This window comes from Ornithorhynchus anatinus, chromosome 19 (genome assembly GCF_004115215.2).
Source record: "Ornithorhynchus anatinus isolate Pmale09 chromosome 19, mOrnAna1.pri.v4, whole genome shotgun sequence".
Taxonomy (NCBI): domain Eukaryota; kingdom Metazoa; phylum Chordata; class Mammalia; order Monotremata; family Ornithorhynchidae; genus Ornithorhynchus; species Ornithorhynchus anatinus.
The window spans coordinates 31,865,223-31,886,695 of NC_041746.1; the positions used below are offsets into that span (position 1 = coordinate 31,865,223).

At 39.6% G+C, this 21,473-nt stretch overlaps 1 protein-coding gene and 1 non-coding gene across 3 annotated transcripts in view; one reads left to right on the forward strand and one right to left on the reverse strand.

The window, feature by feature from the left end:
- The window catches only part of ASCC3 (activating signal cointegrator 1 complex subunit 3), a 263,001-nt gene that overhangs the window by 232,694 nt on the left and 8,834 nt on the right, over positions 1-21,473 (reverse strand). For both annotated transcript variants that reach the window (XM_029046904.2, XM_029046905.2), the window contains exons 2-4: positions 16,800-16,950; positions 15,320-15,470; positions 6,799-7,358 (exon numbers count right to left, since the gene is read on the reverse strand). In XM_029046904.2, coding sequence (XP_028902737.1) covers positions 6,799-7,358; positions 15,320-15,470; positions 16,800-16,889 — 801 coding nt within the window. In that variant the 5' untranslated portion in view covers positions 16,890-16,950. The remainder of the gene's footprint in view (positions 1-6,798; positions 7,359-15,319; positions 15,471-16,799; positions 16,951-21,473) is intronic.
- Positions 5,353-5,490, forward strand: LOC114805780. The gene has a single exon (XR_003753803.1). It is a non-coding gene; the product is annotated as a small nucleolar RNA SNORA7 (small nucleolar RNA).

Consider the following 21,473-nt stretch of genomic DNA (forward strand, 5'->3'; position numbering starts at 1 on the left):
AAGATGCAGCAGCTAAATGAAAGAGGGTCCTCTCAGAGCAATGGGTGATCTGGTAAAGAGTGGGCATCTATGATTAAGGTTTTAGGTACAGGTTCCTGAACTTACAGAGCTATTTTCTTGTTAACATTACTGTACTGAAGGACTCAAATATTCTGGTTTATTCGATTAAAAGTTTTATCCCTGGATCAGAGCTAAGAAAGGAAAGTCAATAATTGTCCAGAACCAAAAGTCAACGACATGAAATTGCAAAAGTACAATTCTCTTCTCTCCTATTTGTAGTTTTAAGTCCTGTGAGAGCAGGGATTATGTCCTCTAAAGATACTGTACTCTCCCAAATGCTTTACACATAGTAGATGCTCAAATAAACACTTTTGATTAAGACAGTACCTGCACTCAAAGTTCTTACACCTTTCACCTGGACTCTTATACAGATTGTTTTTGACCAATATCTGGCTTCTTGTTCTTAATTTTATCTAAATTTTTCTGGGTTTTTTTTCCCCCCAACTAAGGCTCATGTTATCACAGCCATTTTTCTAAAATTTAATATCCTTTGGGGGGTTTTATGGCCTCTTCACCTCAACAAGAAGGTTAAATTTAATCATTTTGTGATTACTGAACTTGAACATATACCAATAAAATTATAATATGATCCCAGGAAACAAAGGAAAGTAGCCAAATGGCTGATGTCCTCATCCTTAGTTATTTCTGCTTTGGATTAAAAAAAAATAAAAATTCTGAATTTGGACCTGGTCTCCTTGGAAATTAAATGGAGTAAAAATACAAAAAATGGCAAACCATGAGAAAAATGTGTCTGATATATGAGGTTTAATTGTGATGCTGATTTGTTTGCTCTCTTCCTGAACCCAGAGAAGTCACTGTGCTGAACAGCAAACACTAATGTCTAAAGGATTTGAAAGCTGTTCAGCTTTGAGTTTCATTTCCAAGAGTTTTATGCAAATCATATGACGAGTTGCTCATTATAACTTCAGCTCCCCTATTTACAGAAAGGAATGCACAAGCCACCGACTTTGGAGATTTAACACACACACACACACACACATACATATACACACACAATGCAAGATTAGGTGAAGATACTAATAACAGAAAAATAGGAAATAAAACACAGCATTCATTAGAAGTGCTAGAAATTCCCTGATATTGTCTCAGTTGAAATAGGCTATTAACCATATTCACTGGTTAACCAAAACTAATTTATCTCAGGATCTCACAGCCATAGGGAAGGTAGGATTGTAACTTCAGGTCTGTGGTATTTCAGTTTGGCTTGAAGCTTAATATCAGGCTTGGCCACAGACTCCCAAAGGCTGTGCGGGCCGTATTGATTTGATTTTCTACTTCCTGGTCTAACACTGCATCATCAGTTTGCTGCCTCAGTGAGAGAATTCTTTGAGAGCATTTAGCTCTGCTTTGCCAGTGTACACTTTTGGTTGTATATATGGCTTCCGGGGGGGAGGGTGATACATCACGTTAGTTTTCTTTGGAAGGGTGATTTAGTATATTTGCAGTTACAATAATGACAAGAAAACAAACTAGAATACTTGAGCTACTTTCACTTCTAGATTTTTAAATAAAAGCTCATTTTATGAGATAATATATAGTTATTTGAGGGTGTACATCTGAAGTGTGATAGAGAATTGCACATTAAGAATGTGGAATAATTCAGCAAACAAGTTCTAAATCTACAATCATGCTTGTGGAACCGTATTTTATTGTAATCATACAAAATACAGCACATCATGCAGGCAGCACTGCTTCCATTATTCTTCATTTGCCTCATGGCACAAAATAATTTTAAATATTCACACACAAAATTAAATTCTTGAACAGCTTAAAAATATGGGCATGAGCATTTGGACCACACTTTTGTTTCAGAAAAATTTGTACTCGACTGCAGTGACATTGTAGGAATGAGATAAATGATTTTTCAGAGTAACTAATGCCCATTATTTACAGGTGCTTAATTTTAGCAGACCAATTTAATAAAGCTGAAACCAAGGTCACTTTACAACTTAATTAAGACAACTTGCAATGTGAGTAATATTTATTCCCTCTATACTAAAATGAATCGGAGGGACCGTAAATAAGAGTAAAGCTAGGTACATTAGCTCATTTAAAAGCTCACTCTACATTTTCCTTAATGGTACAGCAATATTAATTGACAAGTTTCCTGATCCTCAGATGGAACATATGCTGATTTCAATTGGCTCCGAAAAGGAAACACTTAATTTGCAGCCAGTTTAGTGGAGGGCATTTTTCAACAAGCATAAACCTGCCTTACTAAGACATTAAAGGCATTACATAATATAGAAAACAACTTTTAAAAAATGAAAGCTAGGAAAGCTGTTTTTAAAACCTTGATAGGCGAACTTTTAAAACCCACATTTATCTCTATATTTTCAGCCCAAAATGCTTTCCACTGTGGTTTTTTATTCATGGGCAAAAAAATAAATTGTAAATCAAATTTATCTTAAAATATTTAGTCCTAATTCCAGCTTTCATTCGATATAATAGTTATAAACCCTATATTACTTCTTAAAAAAGAGATGGGCACCACACACTGACCCGTTTCGAATATAGCCTCTTTTATTAATTTAGTCAACCAAAACAGCAAAATCACTTGTGAGAGGGTGTACAAGTAGCAAATTGGTAAGAAAATTCTAAAAACTTCAAAAAAAAAAAAAGAGTGAGACCCTACAGTTAAGAGCTGTAATCTTATAAAGAAAGGCCTACGTTTAGAACAATGAAGAAAAAAGGTGAGGATGGTGGGCGGCATAACATGAGAAAAATCCAAGACAGGGCATCAAGGTAAGGGCTGGGGAAAACAGCAAAAAGCAGGTTAAGATGGTGAAGGTAGAAGGAAACATCAGTAGTAATGTAAATGTCTGATAAATGACAAGTTCCAAACACAGATGTCTAGCCAAATGTTGGGGTATAGAAATAAGAGCACTTGGTTATGACAGAGAAGCAGCGTTGATCAGTGGAAAGAGCCTGGGCTTGGGAGTCAAAGGTCAAGGGTTCTAATCCCAGCTCCACCATTTGTCAGCTATGTGACTTTGGGCAAATCACTTCAATTCTCTGAGCCTCAGTTACCTCATCTGTCAAATGGGGATGAAAACTGTGAGCCCCATTTGGGATAACCTCATTACCTTGTATCCCCCCAGCGCTTAGAACAGTGCTTTGCATATAGTAAGCACTTAAATGCCATCATTATTATTATGACAAATTTGCAACTTTTGAGCAACTCTAGTTTAATCAAATACCCCTTCTAGACTGTAATCTTGTTGAGGTCAGGGAATGTGTTATACTCTCCTAAGTGCTTAGCACATGCTCTGTACACAGTAAGCACTCAAATACAACTGAAATACAATTTATAATTGAAATACATAAATACGATAAATACCTTAACCCTCAGTTTCCCATTTGTAAAATGGGAATAAACTATCCTCTGAAACTGTGAATCCCATGGGAGACGCAAATTGGGCCAAGTGATTACCTTCTACCTCAGCAGTTAGCACAATATTTGGCACACAGTAAGTGCTTAATAAGTACCATGATTATTCTCTTGAATTATCCTTGACTGGCATCAATTGGTTAAGTGGAATTTTTTAAAAAATGAACTTTTCGGCTTTCTGCTTTACCTATCTGTGTAAAGATTATAAAATCACAGAGCTAGTAAGGCTCTTAATGCCAAAGGCCAGTCCCCAAATTCCATGACACACCTAAACCAGCTCTATTCACCTATGCACTTGAAATTCATCCCATCCCACGTTCCACAACAGTTTTATACATATCCATTTTCCCTGTCTATAACTTATTTGAATGCCTGTCTCCTCTTAGAGACTGAAAGTTCCTTGAAGGGATAGCATCTACCAACTCTATTGGATTATACTTGCTCCCAAGCACCCACTACATTGCCCAGCACACAGTAAGTACTCAAATACTCTAGACTATCCTTACACTTGCCAGTCCTAATGGAGCAATTTCCACAGAGCCCATATTTGGGAGGAGAGAAAGAAGACCAGAAGGAAAATTTGTAAGAGTGATACCCAAACTTCAGTTTCTGTAGATGGTTGTGGACAGAAGTATGCCTCATACTTACACTAGTCACTTAATTTCTCTGGGCCTCATATTCCTCATCTGTAAAATGGAGACTCAATACCCCTACCTCCTACTTTGTTAGCCTAATGTGGGAGAGGGCCTAAATCAAACCTGATCAACATGCATCATACAAAGAGGACAGTGGAGTTATCTGAAAGGTTAGGTAGGGCTAAAGTTTTAGGAAAAAATATGGCAGGAGTTGAAACATGAAGAAGAGTCACATCTGATTTGTATTTGTAAACCGAGGCAGAATTCAGTTCTTAAGTTTAGGAGTATTACTGACCTTGGTAACCTATTCAAGCAGGGTAGTAGTTTTTCCTATTAATGGAAGAAGGAAAATGAGAGAAAGCAATGCAATTTGGACCACAGAGCTGAAAGAACATCTATTTATGTTAACCTGTTTAACCTCCTTGTCATTCTGTTGGGAAGGAGTAGGCCTGTTAACACAGCCCCCAGTCCACCAGCACATGGAAATGATCAAATATACCAGGCTAATGGACAGTCACATCATCATTTCTAGCTGAGGCTTCACCATCTCCAAGAATCCTTTCAGTGAGTGCCAACCAGGGTCACCCAGAAGCACTCTCCATCCCACACATTCTGATATTTATTCTTTGGAAACCATGCTCTCTTTCTAGTGTTAGGTGGGAGTTCGGCAGGGGCGGGAGGGTTAGGGTTTGGGGGTGCAAATGAGAACTATCCAAATAAAATCCTTCTTTAGCGGCTTAATGAAATCATCACCTCCTCTGCCTTATTCCTGAGGCCACTTCCGTATCAAAAATGGTTGTGGAGCAGTGGACAGCTATGAGCTGAGGAGTCCCATCTGCACAAAGCCATGACTCGCTGCCAGCAGCAAATGTCAAACTGCAAATTCTATAATGAAAGAGACTCATCTGCACAAAAGCCAAGTCCAATCTTAGCAATGATATTCCTTCTCATTTGTAAGAGGGATGGGTATCTACATTCAATGACACGAAGCCCTGATAAGAGCAGCCTGGCAAAGTTAATATCCCAAAGCCACCAGTCTTTTCCTTCATGTACCACCCCCCAACAGAAAATGACCAAATGGTAAGAGAAATTTCTTCAGTTAATTTAACACACCCATTCTCCGAAAAAAAAACAACAAAACTAAAACCCAGTTATTTTTTTTAAACACCCTTATGCTACTCAAATTCAGTCATCAGCATTACCAACCCACTAAACCACATTATATCTAGCCTAGTACAGAGATTCCCCCTCTCTGGATCACACCTGGAGAGTTTCCAGTACTCTACCAGTCTCGATTACAAGACGGAGAGTCTAGCAGAGGCATATCCATTCCATTTCTAGCTTGGGCAGTAGCTAGCAAGTGGAAGGCAAATTGCTACAGGTCAAACCTCACCTGTGCAGAACAGCAGCAGCATGGGAGAGAGTTGAGGGCAGATTCTCAAATTTACTGCACCAGAGGCATTGGTCAACTACTTCCATCTGTATTCTTACCAAGAAAACTAGGGATACACTACCAGAACAATTTCAGACAGAGGTGGGTCATTCTGGGTGAGATGTGTCCATGGAATCACTATGAGTCAGAGATGACTTGACAGCGTAAGACAAGCAAGTACAGAGATGCTTCTATTTGGATTCAAATCTATATTTTTACAGGGAAAAAAACTTTGCTGCACCTACTTCACTTCTGTAGAAATGTTTTTAAAGGCACCTCTTCTGCTTCAATTTAAGAGCTTAAAATCAGCAGGCACTTAAAATAAATAAAGGCAAGGTCAAGAAGCAATAGGGAAAGAGTGTAAGTTTTAGGGAGAGAAGTGTTTGCTTTGAAATAACTCCCATAAGACCCAAAAGTATTTAAAGTACTTTCAAGATTAACAGGTTTTTTATTTTAAATGCTCCTCACAGCAGCTCAGGAACACACAAGTACTTGATATTTGCTGGAGATAAATGTTTAACAACAAAATGTAGATAGGCAAAAAAGAACAATGAATGGTAAGCAATAGGGAATGCCTTGTCAATTCCTAGATTCAAGGGGGTTGTGGTTAATTTTCAGAACATAAGATCATTAAAGAGTAATGATTTCTCTCATTTTTCTCAATAACTCAATTCCTAATTTTATAGGTCAGATGTCAGCACTAATAAGCATCATATGGTTCCTTCACGCTTCCTTTGCTAAGTATTGGGCTATGTAGACCATTATTCTGACCCATATTACATGGTTTATGATCTTCTGGTGGGTATCACGATGCAAACAACATTCAGCACAGGAGACTTGACTGCAATTATGCATTGGAATGTGTGGGGGAGGAGCTGGTGTTTCTTATGGCATTATTAATTGCTTACTTTGTGCTAAGCACTGTGCTCATTGCTGGGGTAAATATAAGCAAATCAGGTTTGGATACAGTCCATGTCCCACATGGGGCTCACAGTCTTAATCACCATTTTACAGATGAGTTAACAGGCACAGAGAAGTTAAGTTACTTGCCCAAGGTCACACAGCAGACAGGTAGCAGAACTGGGATTAGAACCCAGGTCCTTCTGACTCCCAGGCCCATATTATATCCATTAAGCCATGGGGCTTCTCTGTTTCTCCCTGCGATGACACTATGAAAAAGGGTGAACTCATGGGATAGATTAAGCTATAACAAACTTGGTAGCATTTTACCAAGACAGACCCTCAATCTCCTACTATACCTCATTCTGAAGTTCATCACCACTCCTCATGGATGCAAGCATATCATACAAAGTGCAGCAGAGATCTTCTGGGCTTGGTGCTTCCGCAGTTCCCTTCAAATACTTCTCAACTTCACACCACAGATAGGAAGTATTTGTTTTTTCCTCTGGCTTGAGATCTGATGTGTAATTACCTTGGAAATGTTCCAAGTGGTTATTCAGAAACTTCTTATAGTCCAGGCTTATTTTCTGGGTATCCAAGTCGCCGTTCATTGGGAGCTCCTCACAGTGATCCAATTCGTGCATGTCAAATGAAAACACTATGTTCTTACCAAAGAATCCTCCATCGCCATTCTTCTCTTCGGCCAGTTGTACAAAGGCTGCGAGATGTTCTTCCTCAAAGTGCGAAGCAATCCGACCTGTGGCATCACAAGCAGCGGTGGCAGATGACGACGGAAAGGGACCAAACATCTGCTTGATGGCCTTTGTCTCATTGTGACCGACGCAATCCTTCATGTGAAACGTCTTGAAGAGGAAAGCAGCGCCACTCTCGATTGCTTCTTGCCCATTGTCCGTTCCAACTATTCAAACACAGATGAGGCCAGGTTAGAGTCACTCTAGCATGGAATCTGCCTGTGTTCTTTAGAAAAGAGAATTCTACACGAGTAAATTAAAGTCTCTAACTAAAATTGTAGAATTAATACTGGTCTATGCTCCTGGTCTTTTCTCTCCAAGGTATTCAATCCAGGGCTCTCAAAACAGTAGGTGTTTATTAAATTCCATTAACAAAATACTCTGTTAAAGTCATTACAAATGAGAAGTGAAACTTCAAAATTATATTACTATCATTACTATTACTACATTTTAAGCGCTTGCTATGTGTCAAGCAGTGTTCTAAGTGCTTTGGTTCGTCAGGCACCTGTCATACATAGGGCTCACAACAGAAAAAAGAGGGAGTCGGATTTAATCCCCATTTTACACTTCTTACCATTGGCTTTAAAGCATCTCATCTCGGCCCCTCCTATCTTTCCTCACTAATTTCTTACTGCAGCCCAGCCTGCCACGCTTTGCTGCTCAAGTAGTAGCTGTCTCACTGTGGCTCATTCTTGTCCATCTTGCTGCCAACCTCTTTCCCACGTCCTCACTCCATGTGTGACAGATCATCCTCATCGATTAGACAGTAAGCCCGTCAAACGGCAGGGACCGTCTCTATCTGTTGCCGACTTGTTCATCCCAAGCGCTTAGTACAGTGCTCTGCACATAGTAAGCGCTCAATAAATACTATTGAAAATACTATTGAATCCCTACCTTCAAAGCCCTATTACCATCACATCTCCCCCAAGAGGCCTTCCCCAAATAAACCATGTCCCCATCTCTCTTTTGCATCACCCATGCACTTAGATCTGTATGCTTTAAGCACGTGTCATTCCACTCTACCCTTATGTACATATCTGTAATTCTGTCTCCTCCCTCTAGATTATAAAATCCTTGTGGGTAGGGAACATATCTACCAACTCCACTTTATTGTACTCTAACAAGTGTTTAGTATAGTGTTCTGCACAAACTGAGCAATCAATAAACATTACTGATTGATTGATTGAACTCATCTAGCCATCTGTTCCTTGTTCCCCTAGGAATAATAATGTAATAATAAGTAAGGAAGAGTTGGCAGGGTATCTGCCCCTAGTTTTTGGTAGTTACCACTCTTGGGGTCTATGTTAAAAAGAAAAGCCCAAAATGTTACCTGGTTTAAATGAAGAAACAAAACTGGAGATCACAGTATTGCCTGTTATAGATGCACTGAAAAACATCTTTACAGTCTTGAGTTTTTTTCTGCTCAGTATACATTAAACAACATTACTTTTCACTCAATGCTAGTTTTTCCTCATTTACTTGTGTCTCCAAAGACAGATATTTTTGTGGGCCCAAAGAGTTGATGCATCTGTTTTCTAGAAAAGATACTATAACCTTCATATTTTTCTATTCTTGATCATCAAAAAAAGTTATATTCTTGGTCAGAGGTATTCTTGGATAATGCCAAAATCCAGCTATTGCACTGTTGCCACTTTCATATGTCACTGTCAGGTAGCTCAGGATGTAATATGAACAATGAAGGGAGGTGATGTTTGATTCTGCTGAGAATGCTCAAAACCAGGCCTCTGGCTTTCTGGTAAGGTGGTTGTGTGTTTTCCTGTGTGTACACATATATAAACTTTAAAGTAGAATTTTAGTGCTGGGACAGCTAATCGCTTCACCACCAAAACATAAAACTGGCCAAAAATCTGTCTCCATCCCTGTTTATGATGACCACTTAGCAACATCCCAAAAAAATTGGAGCAAATATCCTGAGCCCCAAACTTGCAAATGCAAAAAATCTATGGTTTCCAGCGCAAACATGATATAAAGTTCTTTCTGCTGTTTGAAGGCAACTGGCAGCATATTCTCTCTTCTCAGATGTCTTCTCAAAAAAAAAACAAACCAAAAAAACCCCATTTCTGCCCCTCAAAAAAAAGAACAAAAAAACCCCAAAACCAACCAATGCATTACTCACTCCAAGTGTGGCCAAACACAATATGTACATATTCTCAGGGGTTCTTTTTCTATGCAAAAATTCTCTTTCTCCATAGTTTTAATTTTCACAGACTTTATTCTGTGTAAATATGTTATAAACACTGCCTTAAGATGCGTGAATATTACTGGGGGAAGGGGATCAATGCCTAAAAGCAAACAGCCTCCTTTTCAATACTCAATATTCATCAGCACCACATACAAAAGTGATGCTCAAATCAGGCATTAGACCTCTCAAATTTGGAAAACTGTTGTCCAGTGAGCACATCACACAAAAGTTTGTAGTTACTGATATCCTCTTCCACTTAACCAAATACAGTTGAATCGCTCACTCCAAGACTTAAAATCAGCAATCAAAATACTTTTCTCATGTGTCCCAGGGAGTGTGTGGCAGCCTCTGGCAGAGAAGGAGACAAAGATGCCCATTTTTGGGTTGCCAATTGGACTTATGGGGTTCTAGTGTTGGTGTGGGCTCCCATACTACCCTCATCTGACCACTCGGATCACTAGGGGCCTGGGAGAACTAAGGGACTGAGAAAGAAGTGTCTTTTCAAATATCATGAAGCAGAGAGAAAAATGCAAGTAGTAGAGGGAACTGTAAACAGTAAACTCAACAGCCCAGCAAAGGACAATGTTTTTGTGTGCAAGCAGGTTCAACAAGATCGGTTCTGTAGGAGCGTTTACTGCCTCTTCAGAGTCATAAGTCTGTCAGTAGTATCAACTTAGAGTGTGCTGAAAAGAGGTAAACACATTTGATACCTATTTGTTCACAAAAGCACAAATCAACTGATGAATCAATCAATTGTATTTGAGTGCTCCCTGTATGCAGAGCTCTGTACTAAGCACTTGGGAGATTTCAATATAACAGAGTTAGACACATTCCCTGCCCACAATGAGTTTATAGTCTAGAAGATTAATTCCCCTGGAAGTTTGATTGATAGGTAAAGAGCAGCAATTGTAGTAATCTAGCTTTTGTCTCCAAATGAAAACAGCAGTGGGCCTCAAAACAGTTGGGAGTTGTCTCAGATTTAAAATTTTAAAAAGAAAAAAAGAATCCAAATCCAACCCCAACAGCCTTAAGTGGAAAAAAAGGAGCAAGGCAGTGAAGGAGAAAAATGCTTTCCCCATCCCCCAAATGGATGGGTCATGATTCAAAGCTGAAAAACTCCACATAGTATGTGAAAAGCCCTCAGAGAAACACCAAACTGCCAGGCCAAGGCAAGGAGTACTGATAACCAGTACTGAAGCTACTTTACTAGGTGCCAATGGCGGCTTCCAGATGCTTATCAAAACAGCCTAAAGGAGAGTGCATTTCTCTCTAGTCAAGACCCCACAATAAATGACATAAATCACCTGGCATGGTCCAAGCAGTTGGGTTCTGATAGCCTCCAGCCAACTGTTCTTTTATAAAAAAGAGAAAAAATAGGGATGGCAATTGGGAGATCTACAAGAGCAAAGTTTCAAGGCTGAGTGCCAAGGAGGGAAAACAGTCCCCAAGATGCTATTATTTCGGTTTTCACTGCCCTCATCTACAAAGTGATTCCCTTGCTAATCCCTCTGTCCAAACAGATTTCCTATCTCCTTTTTTCTATATGAATCCACATGTTTGTCTAGGAAAGAAAAAGAATCATATGTGGTTCAACAAGACAGTAGTGAAGTACATGCAGTCGGGGGACTTTGGATGCTACTGAGAAGCAGTGTGGCCCTGTGGATATAGCACAGGTCGGGGAGTCAGAAGGACTTGGGTTCTAATCCCAACTCTGCCACTTCTCTGCTGTGTGACCTTGGGCAAGTCACTTAATTTCTCTATGCCTATCACTCATCTGTAAAATGAGGACTGACTGCGAGCCCCATGAACTATGCCCAATATGATTATCTTGTATCTACCCCAGTGATTAGTACAGTGCCTGGCACATAGTAAGCCCTTAAAGACCATTAAAAAAAAAAACTGGTCTCAGAATTGTACCTTAAATCAAAAAATAAATCAAAGGTAAAATGTACAATTTTATAAATGAGAAATTGATTCCTAAAGCAAGGTTGGATGCCTTTTTAAAAAAATGAAATTAACCAGAGGAGTATGTCTCTATCAACAACAGCTTATATACTTATAAAATCAATTATGGATTTACAATTAATTTCCCATTAAAGAAGGACTTTTTGGACCTATATTGGGAGACCATACATGTTGCTAAGAAAGGCTGTGGAATTTCATACTCTGGAAAGTCAGGAAAGCCAACTTTGTAATACTTCACTCTTCAAAATATCTCAGTAATTTTATATCTTCAAATGTAAGCTCGTCCTTTAGACTGTAAGCTCATTATGGGCAGGGAATGTGCCTGTTTATAGTTCTACTGTATTCTCCCAAGCACTTATAGACTGCTTTGCCCACAGTAAGCACTCAATACAATATATCTTAGTAGTAGGACCTTTTCACTCTCAGTCAATCCTTGATGACTAACATTTCTGAATTTGACTGTTTTAGCTTTATAACCCATCAGTTTTAACTGCACAACAGCAGCTTCCTTTCCAGCACTAGCTTCGAAAATGTACATAGTGGTGGTGAAGTGGGCACATAGAAGCCAAAGGAAACAACTGTTAAAGCTGTTGTGGCAGCAAGAGTAGGTGGGAAAGCAGAGAGGTGGGGGGATTACTTGATTGTCAAGTGCAGTCCTTAGAGGGTCAACACAACCATTTCACTTCCAATGAAATGAAAGTCTGCCACACTGCTGTGGAACGTCTCTAACATCCATGCTATCATTAATGTTTGGAATCACAGGAAAGGAATCAACAACATATATAGTCTCATTTTAAGCATCCTACTTTTACTCCAACCCTTGAAAAAAATTACCTAAGGGAGGGAAATGAAAGCTGAAGACCAGTCAGAGACCATTAGAGTCCCATCATCTGGGGCTTGATATTAGTCCAGGGCTCATATGCATGCTTTAAAATGATCAAATTGTTCCACTTTCCAAGGCCAATGTTTATTCATTACTTTCCTGCAATATTCATTCCAGTGTAGACCTAACTCAGCAGGGAGCTAATACACTTCCCCTCCAATTACAACACAATCCTCATTAATTAACAAATCTACTTTTCAGAAGTTAAACCACCAAGAAATGCCTGAAATAAGCTTTAAAAATATACAAGTTTTCTACATTAAAACCATATTTTTACACATCACCAAGGAAATAAGCCATATACTTAAGCCCAAGTCTTAGCAAATTCACAAAGAGTGAAATTAATACAAGCCAGGGAGGGCTAAGGACAAAATAAATGAAAATTAAAACAAACAGAAAATAAATGTGCCTGCTTCACTTAAACCTATTTACCTGCCCAAAATAAATTCTAGGAAACACTATGCTGTCCTATTTGTGGATTATATGTGGATGACGGGATCTCCTGAAGAAAGAAATAGATTTCCTCAAGAAGCATTATTATAATTATTAATTACAGTGATAATGATGATGATAATTGTGGTATTTGTTAAGCACTATGTGCCAGACACTGTACTAAACCCTAGAGTGGATACACATAAATCAGGCTGGACAAAGTACCTTTCACTCAATCATATTTATTGAGCATTTACTATGTGCACAGCACTGTACTAAGCACTTGGAATGTACAATTCAGCAACAGATAGAGACAATCCCTGCCCAATAATGGGCTCACAGTCTAAACAGGGGAGACAGCAAAGCAAAACACAACAAAAGAAAACAAGTACCTACCCCACAGTGTCAATCCCTGTTTTAGAGATGAAGGAATTGAGGCCCAGAGAAGTAAAGTGATTGGCCCAAAGTCAGAGAGAAGACAAGTGGTGAAGCTGGGATTAGAATTCCTGGTCCTTCTACAATCCCAGGCCCCTGGATGATCCACTATGCCATGCTGCTTCTATTAGTAGCATTCTCCATTTAGCCGTGAAAACATTGCTAGCTTACTTAGATTCTGCTCCATTCCACTATACCTCCAGCTTGAATGTCTATTTACATAATGGGACTGTCCTATGAAGGACAAAGCATTTGGAAAAGATAGGAGTGGAGGCACCTCCAGATTGTTGCAAATTGCACCTGCTCTTTGTGGCTCAATTTCCCCATCTGTGCAATAGAAATAACACTTGCCTCTTTCAAAATAGGCTTATGAGTATTTAACATTGATTTATATTGAAATCTGTACTCTTGTCAGGAATTCAAAATGCTGTAACAGTCATCAAAATGGCCCAGGTACCCAGAGTGTGCTTGGCATTGAGCTGAAAGACATTGCTGAACAGCATGGCCTAGTGGATACAGCACAGGCCTCAAAGTCAGAAAGAACTTGGTTCTAATCCCAGTTTAGCCACTTGTCACTTGGGCCAAGTCACAATTTCTCTGTGCCTTAGTTAACTCATCTGTAAAATGGGGATTCAACACCTGTTCTTCCTCCTACTCAGACTGAGTCCTACGGGAAATGGACTGTGTCTAACCTATCTTGCATGTTCCCCAGATCTTAGAATGTTTTCTTTTGGGGTGTTTTTTTCAGGGGTGGGGGGTGTTATTTGTTAAGCACTTATGTGCCAGGCACTGTACTAAATGGTGGGGTACATACCAGCTAATCAGGTTGTGCAGCTCATTGTCTTAATCCCCAGAGTAAGTGTTTAAATACCACAAGCATTATTACTAGCAGAATGAAGGGTCTCTGGTGACCCAAGCTCTAAAACTGACTTGCTGTGTGACCATGAATGAGTCACTTACTCACTCTGAGCCTCAGCTTCCCTCATATGTAAAATAGGGATATAGTACCAATTCTCCCCACTCCTTAACTAGTTCCTGTCCCCCACGATGTCTTATCTGGTTATCATATCTAACCTAGCCTTTGGCATAGTGCTGGCACATAAGTCCTTAATAAATTCTGTAAATAAATGAATTTTAAAAATTAGACTGGGTCATGGGGAATTAGGAATATTTTTAATTACTCATTCTCTTGGGACCTATGTTTGTGGCCACCTGCTTAAAGCAAGGGACTTGCCTAAAGGATATCTTGTGGCCTCTTTCAATCTTGGATTATTGTTCATTCAGAGATGGTCCAGGGAGGATTGACTGGCTCATCACTCACATTCTGAAGGTGCTTAATACGGAAACAAAGAACAAATTCAAGACACAGTACTTGTGCACTCAATCGCATATTTATTTTGATTACTCTGTAAATATTTGCATGTAGAGTGTAAGCTTCTTGTTGGCAGGACATATGTCAATTCTGTTTTATTCTTACTAATTGCTTAGTAAAATGCACTGTACTCAGTGGGTGCTTGATAAATGTTATTACTAATACAATCTTTTGGGGAAAATGAAGTTTTAAAAAAAATTCCAAGTCAAAAGTTTGCTTATCTACTTTTCAAGTGAGAAAGGACAGTTTTTTTTAATATCCACTGAAAATATCACTTAATAGTTTGTGTGACCAAATTACTAAGAACTATGGGGGCTTAAAGTTTTCATCCCCATTTTACAATGAGGTAACAGGCACAGAGAAGTGAAGCGACTTGCCCTAGGTCACACAGCATATCACTGGTGGAGCTAGGATTAGAACCCACGTTCTGGAACACCTAAACCCGGGCTCTTTCCACTAAGCCATGCTGCTTCTCTTGGAAACTGGATTCACTCAAGCCAGTTTGTTAGAGTGGCAGGTAGCTAGGCATGATTTTTACCTTTCCCACTGTTTAAGAGGAAAATCTTTCTTCATCTTTTCTAATGCTACAACTACCTTGGACAGGGAATGCGGTCTTGGCTTTTCTTGTACTTTACCACGAACTTAATCTAGTGCATTGCCCTCAGTGGGTACTCAGTAAAAACAATTTTTTCAATTATTATTATAAAGCGAGAAAATTTTCCCAATAAGAGCCTGGCTCATGAAAAGTCTTGCCTGGTTCCAAATTTTGACACTCTCCCATTTTTTAATGTCACTGAAATTATTTTAATACCTAGCAGTTCCCCACAGAAAAGCTTACCTATCTGTCTTGCGGCCTGTAATATAGCTTTCAAATCTTCACTGACAATTTGCACTTCTTTCTTCTCGAGATTATCATCCACAAATTTTACTATCTTCTTCCATGTAAGGCCCAAGCCTAAAAGGTGTTCATGAAGCTTGGACCGTTTAGTCTGTAAGAAACAGCATAGTTTAGAGAAGTGTTCTGTTTAAAATTTTCTCCACTCTACTGGACACGCTTTTGTACAAACATCATCAACACAACAATGTAAAAATTATAACTATTCACATCCACAATTTCAAACAATAGAACATTTATCTAAAATTAAATATCAACGACATTATCCAAAATGGTACTCCTGTTCAAATGCACTCTAAAAGCACTGATAGTTGAAAAAAGATTTCCAAAGGCAGTTACTATGCACTCTCACTGTCTTTATCTCTATGGAATTCCCCATCTTCCTCCTCTCTCTATTACTTGTAGTGGGAGGTTGTTGCTAATTAGAGATGACACTGAAGAACACTTTGTAAATTAAACGCTTAATACAGTTCTCTGTACACAGTAAACACTCAATATGACTAAATGAATGACTGGGCAATGAGGTTTTTTATTATTTTTAACCAGATTATGTACATGGAAAGTTTATTAATTGTACATTGAAATAAATATTTTGTGTTGACCAGTTTCTTCCACCCAGATGTACTATTCAAGAAAACACTAATGAAGATGTGGAAATATAATCAAGAAGATACGCAATTTCTTTACTAGGTCAAAACAGTTCACCCAATAACGTTTTGTGTCCATTGGCAAAGATTACTTTAAAGAATAGAGATTGTTGCCCTCTTAATGTCCACCCTAGCACCTTTCCTAACAGTTAAGGATACAACATCAAGCATCCCTAACTTTTCTTCTGAGACTTTGCGTATTCTCTCAATGAACCAATGGTTCTCAGGAACCAATGATACCACTCTTTTCCTTTTCCCAAGGTATATGTTCATCAACAATTTGCAGAATAAACAGAATAACAGAACCAAGGCTGATTTGTCTCATCTTAAGGCTGTTATAACTTCTTAGCAATTTGTGCCTATGTCTGCTTGAAAATTATCCAGTTCGAAGAGTCACACAACAAACAAATTCAATTTACTTAACCCTGACAAGAATTATAGCACAGAGGTAAAAACCATCCTTTTCTGCAAAGTAATAGTGGAAGCCTAAAGTGCATTTAGCATAAACTAAGATAGAAAACTTCAAACACCAACAAAAACCTTTAAGACCAGGGAACAGTATCTTTGCACTTAAAAAGATTACATTCTACACTAGCTATCTGTATCACTAAGGTCGGAGAAGGAGAAAGTAAGACGGGATCTATATGCGATATGCTTTTGGTCTAACATCAAACAAAACAGCAGCTCCATCCTAAGGAAATAAAACTGGCAAGAAGATTTCTCATGTTTGGCTGGGTGTGTGCAGTGCAATATGTCTTATCTAAAAAAAACTGTACCATTAAGTCGGCCGATTCTTCATTATAATCATCTTGTTTGGTGACATTTGAAAAGGAGCGTAATGCTCCGGTAAGACGAGGTAAGGCCATCTATTATTCATTCAGTGATCCGTACGCAGAGAAATGAAATTCCACTCCCAACGCCTAAAAGCTGAAAAGGGGGAGAGGAAAAAAAAAAGACAATGTTTATCTTTTTTCTAAGCGATCAAACTAAAGGACTTCACCTCTGCAGAAGGAAACAAGGGAAAAATGATGCAACATCACCGAAGCTGAAAGCTGCTTCTTTCATATTTTATGTCAACACACTGGGAGACAGCACATACTCAATATATTCTGTCTGCTGTAGTAACAAATGACAAGCTGGGAGAGTCTTACTAGACTTTTGAACTTATTGGGAACTGAACAGTTTAACATTTTGAAAGCTTCTCCCCCTCCATGGGTGCTTCAATCCAGGTCACCATAATTTAGGGAAGGAAATGCACTGTCTTTTCAAGCACACTGCAGGGCTACATTTAGTCACAAAAAAATGATTATGCTTAACTTCTTCCTAGTGATTCTTGATACTAGGAAGCAGCATGGCCTAGCGGGGAGGGCACAGGCCTGGGAGTAGAGAACTGGGTTCTAAACCCGGGATCTGCCACTTGCCTGCTGTATGATCGTGACATAACACGAACTTCTCTGTGCCTCAGTTTCTTCACCTGTAAAATGGGGATTTAATACCTGTTCTGCCTCCTACTTAGACTGTACGCTCCATGGGGGAGTCCGGGGGGGTAGGGACTGCTTCCGATCTGATTAACACCTATCTGCCCCAGAGCTTAATAATACAGTGCTTGGCACATAAGAACTGCTTAAGACACACCATAATTAATTGTTATAACACATGCCACTGTGTGTGATGATCAGTCAATGGGATTTGAGCACTTACTGTGCGCAAAGCGTTGTACTAAGCACTTGGGAAAGTTCATTTCAACAGAGTTGGTAGATGTGATCCTTGCCCACAAGGAGCTTGCAATTCACAAGGGGAACAGACACAAACAGATTAGGAACAGGCAAGACAGTTTTGAGACTGTGAACCCGTTGTTGGGCAGGGATTGTCTCTATCTGTTGCCGAATTGTACATTCCAAGCGCTTAGTACAGTGCTCTGCACACAGTAAGTGCTCAATAAATACGACTGAATGAAAACAATATAGCGCAAGAATATTTACATACATGTGGGGCTGGGTTGACCAACAAGGTGCCTAAAGAGTGATGACAACACATCTAGAAACTTTTAGCCAGGTCTTATATACACTAAAATATTTAGATTGCGGACATTCCTGTACATCCTCTGGTTAGAGCTATGATATATGTTCACTACATATACAAATTGTATATATTACAGCCCCTGTAGCACCAAGTACATTAGCAAGTGTTAGGAATAGCAAATAAACAGTTTCAACCTTCTCTCTGAAGACCAGTTAATTTAAACTACTGGCACACTAAAAGCAGAAGTGGAAGTTTCCAAGATAATTCAGAGTTCTGGTAATTTGAATTTGTTTAGTGTTAACTATTCACATGGACTATGAAAAAAACAGTACATTTGCATAACACAGAGTAGGTGCTTAACAAATACTATTTAGAAAAAAATGGTGTAATGGAAAAACAATCAGGAGACCCAGGTTTGAGGCTCAGATCTTCTACTGGCCCACTGTATAACCTTGAACAAGTCACTTACCCTCTATGAACCTCAGTTTCCTCATTGGTAAATAAGGGATAAAAAATGATTGTTAGCTTCTTGGAGACAGGAATCATGTCCAAACTCATAACTACTTCAGGGCTTGGAATATAGTAAGTCCTTAATGTCATAAGCATTATCCCATTTTAGAGAGAAGATAAATCATTCAACATGGACTTCTTTCAGGCTTCATTTAATGAATGCCTTTAAATCCTAAGCCTCTGATTTGCAAGAGTTTTTAAGCCTTTTACAGCTCAAGTTACAAAAAGCAGGGAAACAGAACACCCATCACACTGATAACACTGAAAAAATGTAGTGACAAAGTGCCTGGATTCCACATTTTTTGCTCAATTATTGGAACTTAGCACTCTTTTGAATTTCTTTTCAAGAAGAGTAGAAATCTGTCTTCTAGACTGTAAGCTCTTTGTGGGCAAAGCATGTGTCTGTACTGTTACTCCCAAGCTCTTAGTACAGTGCTCTGCACACAGTAAGCACTCAGTAAATATTATTAACTAAATCGCTAAGTGATGTTTTATGCAGTATGATTCCAGTGTTGGCTCCCAGCTAATGGTGCCCAAAAGCATGTCTTCAAAAGCAAATAATTTTCAACAAGTCTGGAAAGGTTCCCATCAATTGGCCAGGGTCACCTGTAATGATTTAACATAGATTGCAAGCTCCTTGAACGGGGGAGATCTGGTCTGCTAATTCTATTGTACCCTCACAATTAGTAGCGTGCTAAATACTATTGGTTGACTGCTTGGCCCCTGCATCTGGGAGACAATCATAAATGCTGAGGTCCCAGCTTCATTGAGTTCTTATTTGTAAAACCCTGTAAGATCTTGGACTGTGAAAGTGCAGAATAAGAACCTTTAAAAAAAACCTCTCCCATTACCTGCTTAAAAACCTTATTTAAAGACTTACCTCTTCAATTCAAATTCAGGGAAAGAAACATCTCCAAAAACCCAGCTAACCAAATCCTTCTCCAACCTGGCTTGCCTTCTAGTAACATCAAGTTTATATACACCCAGTAAAAGCTGAAATTCAAGCAGGAAGCCAGAACTCAATGGGAACCACACAACTGACTTCACTCAAGTTCAGGCCAACCACTGCCAGAAGCAGAATTTGAGTATTAAAGGCCAGTACGCAGCTTCCACTAGTCATGGTAGCATCTGCTTATAAATCATTTAGAATTCAAAGTTACTATTTATAATTGCACTGAGCTTGATAGTGTTCTAGCAAAGCTACGTTCTCGGACAGACAAGGTTGCAGAAGGATAACTACATTGTTCCAGCTAGCAAGCTGAAGACTAATGAGCCTCATGTGGGACAACCTGATTACCCTGTATCTACCCCAGCACTTAGAACAATGCTCCACACATCATAAGTGCTTAAATACCAACATTATTAATGAGGGAGTCCACTTCTGGCTTTCTGGCATTCAGCTATGTACCTAGAGCTACATTAGGTACAAAAATGCAAAGCCCAGAACAATGAGTAACTTAGGGGCTTGGAGAAGGAGACTTATTTTTAGATCATTAAAGTCACACTCGAGTCAACAGTGGCCAAAGGACTGAACCATATGTCAGATACTCAGAAGCCTATAGGAGATGAGCTTAGTTGGTTCGATCTCACTACTAATTAGCGCTGACACCTCTGTTGGATGCTTTGAACAAGAAGCCAAGAGCTGGCCCACGACTGGCCTGCTCATTCACTCATCCTCAAATGAGTCCCTTCAGACCAGACTGGAAAGGTGGTGTAAAGAATTCCACCCTAGGCTTACTCTGTGAATAGAAAGCACATTTTAAGCTCCACTGCTGTCATCCTGACACTTCTTGCACAGAGTAATCTCTTCCTAAATCCTTTACCTTCCCCTTTTTAAAAAAGAGCTATAATCCTCACTCTTTTCACCTGACTCAAATAAAATAATGCTGCCAATTTCAGCCTTTTTCTGATTAGTAATGGGATCCGTAGCCTGTAAGCTCGGGCCAGGCAGGGAATGTGTCTATCAGTTCTGTTGTATTCATTCATTCAATCGTATTTATTGAGCACTTACTGTGTGCAGACCACTGTACTAAGCACTTGGAATATACAGTTCGGCAACAGATAGAGACAATCCCTGCCCAACAACGGGCTCACAGTCTAAAAGGGAGAGACAGTCAGCAAAATAAGTAGCCAGGCATCAATACCATCAAAACAAACAGAATCACAGATATATACATATCTAATATGTATATTAGATATATATATCCCTATATATCCCTTCCTCCTCTCTCGCCCCACTCCGGTCTATTCTTCACTCCGCTGCCTGGCTCATCTTCCTGCAGAAACGATCTGGGCATGTCACTCCCCTTCTTAAACAACTCCAGTGGTTGCCTATCGACCTCCGCTCCAAACAAAAACTCCTCACTCTAGGCTTCAAGGCTCTCCATCACCTTGCCCCTTCCTACCTCTCCTCCCTTCTCTCTTTCTACCGCCCACCCCGCACGCTCCGCTCCTCTGCCGCCCACCTCCTCACCGTCCCTCGGTCTCGCCTATCCCGCCGTCGACCCCTGGGTCACGTCCTCCCGCGGTCCTGGAACGCCCTCCCTCCTCACCTCTGCCAAACTGATTCTCTTTCCCTCTTCAAAACCTTACTTAAAAATCACCTCCTCCAAGAGGCGTTCCCAGACTGAGCTCCTCGTCCCCCTCTACTCCCTCTGCCATCCCCCCTTTACCTCTCCGCAGCTTAAGCCTCATTTTCCCCTTTTCCCTCTGCTCCTCCACCTCTCCCTTCCCATCCCCACAGCACTGTACTTGTCCGCTCAACTGTATATATTTTCGTTACCCTATTCATTTTGTTAATGAATTGTACATCGCCTTGATTCTATTTAGTTGCCATTGTTTTTACGAGATGTTCTTCCCCTTGACGCTGTTTAGTGCCATTGTTCTTGTCTGTCCGTCTCCCCCGATTAGACTGTAAG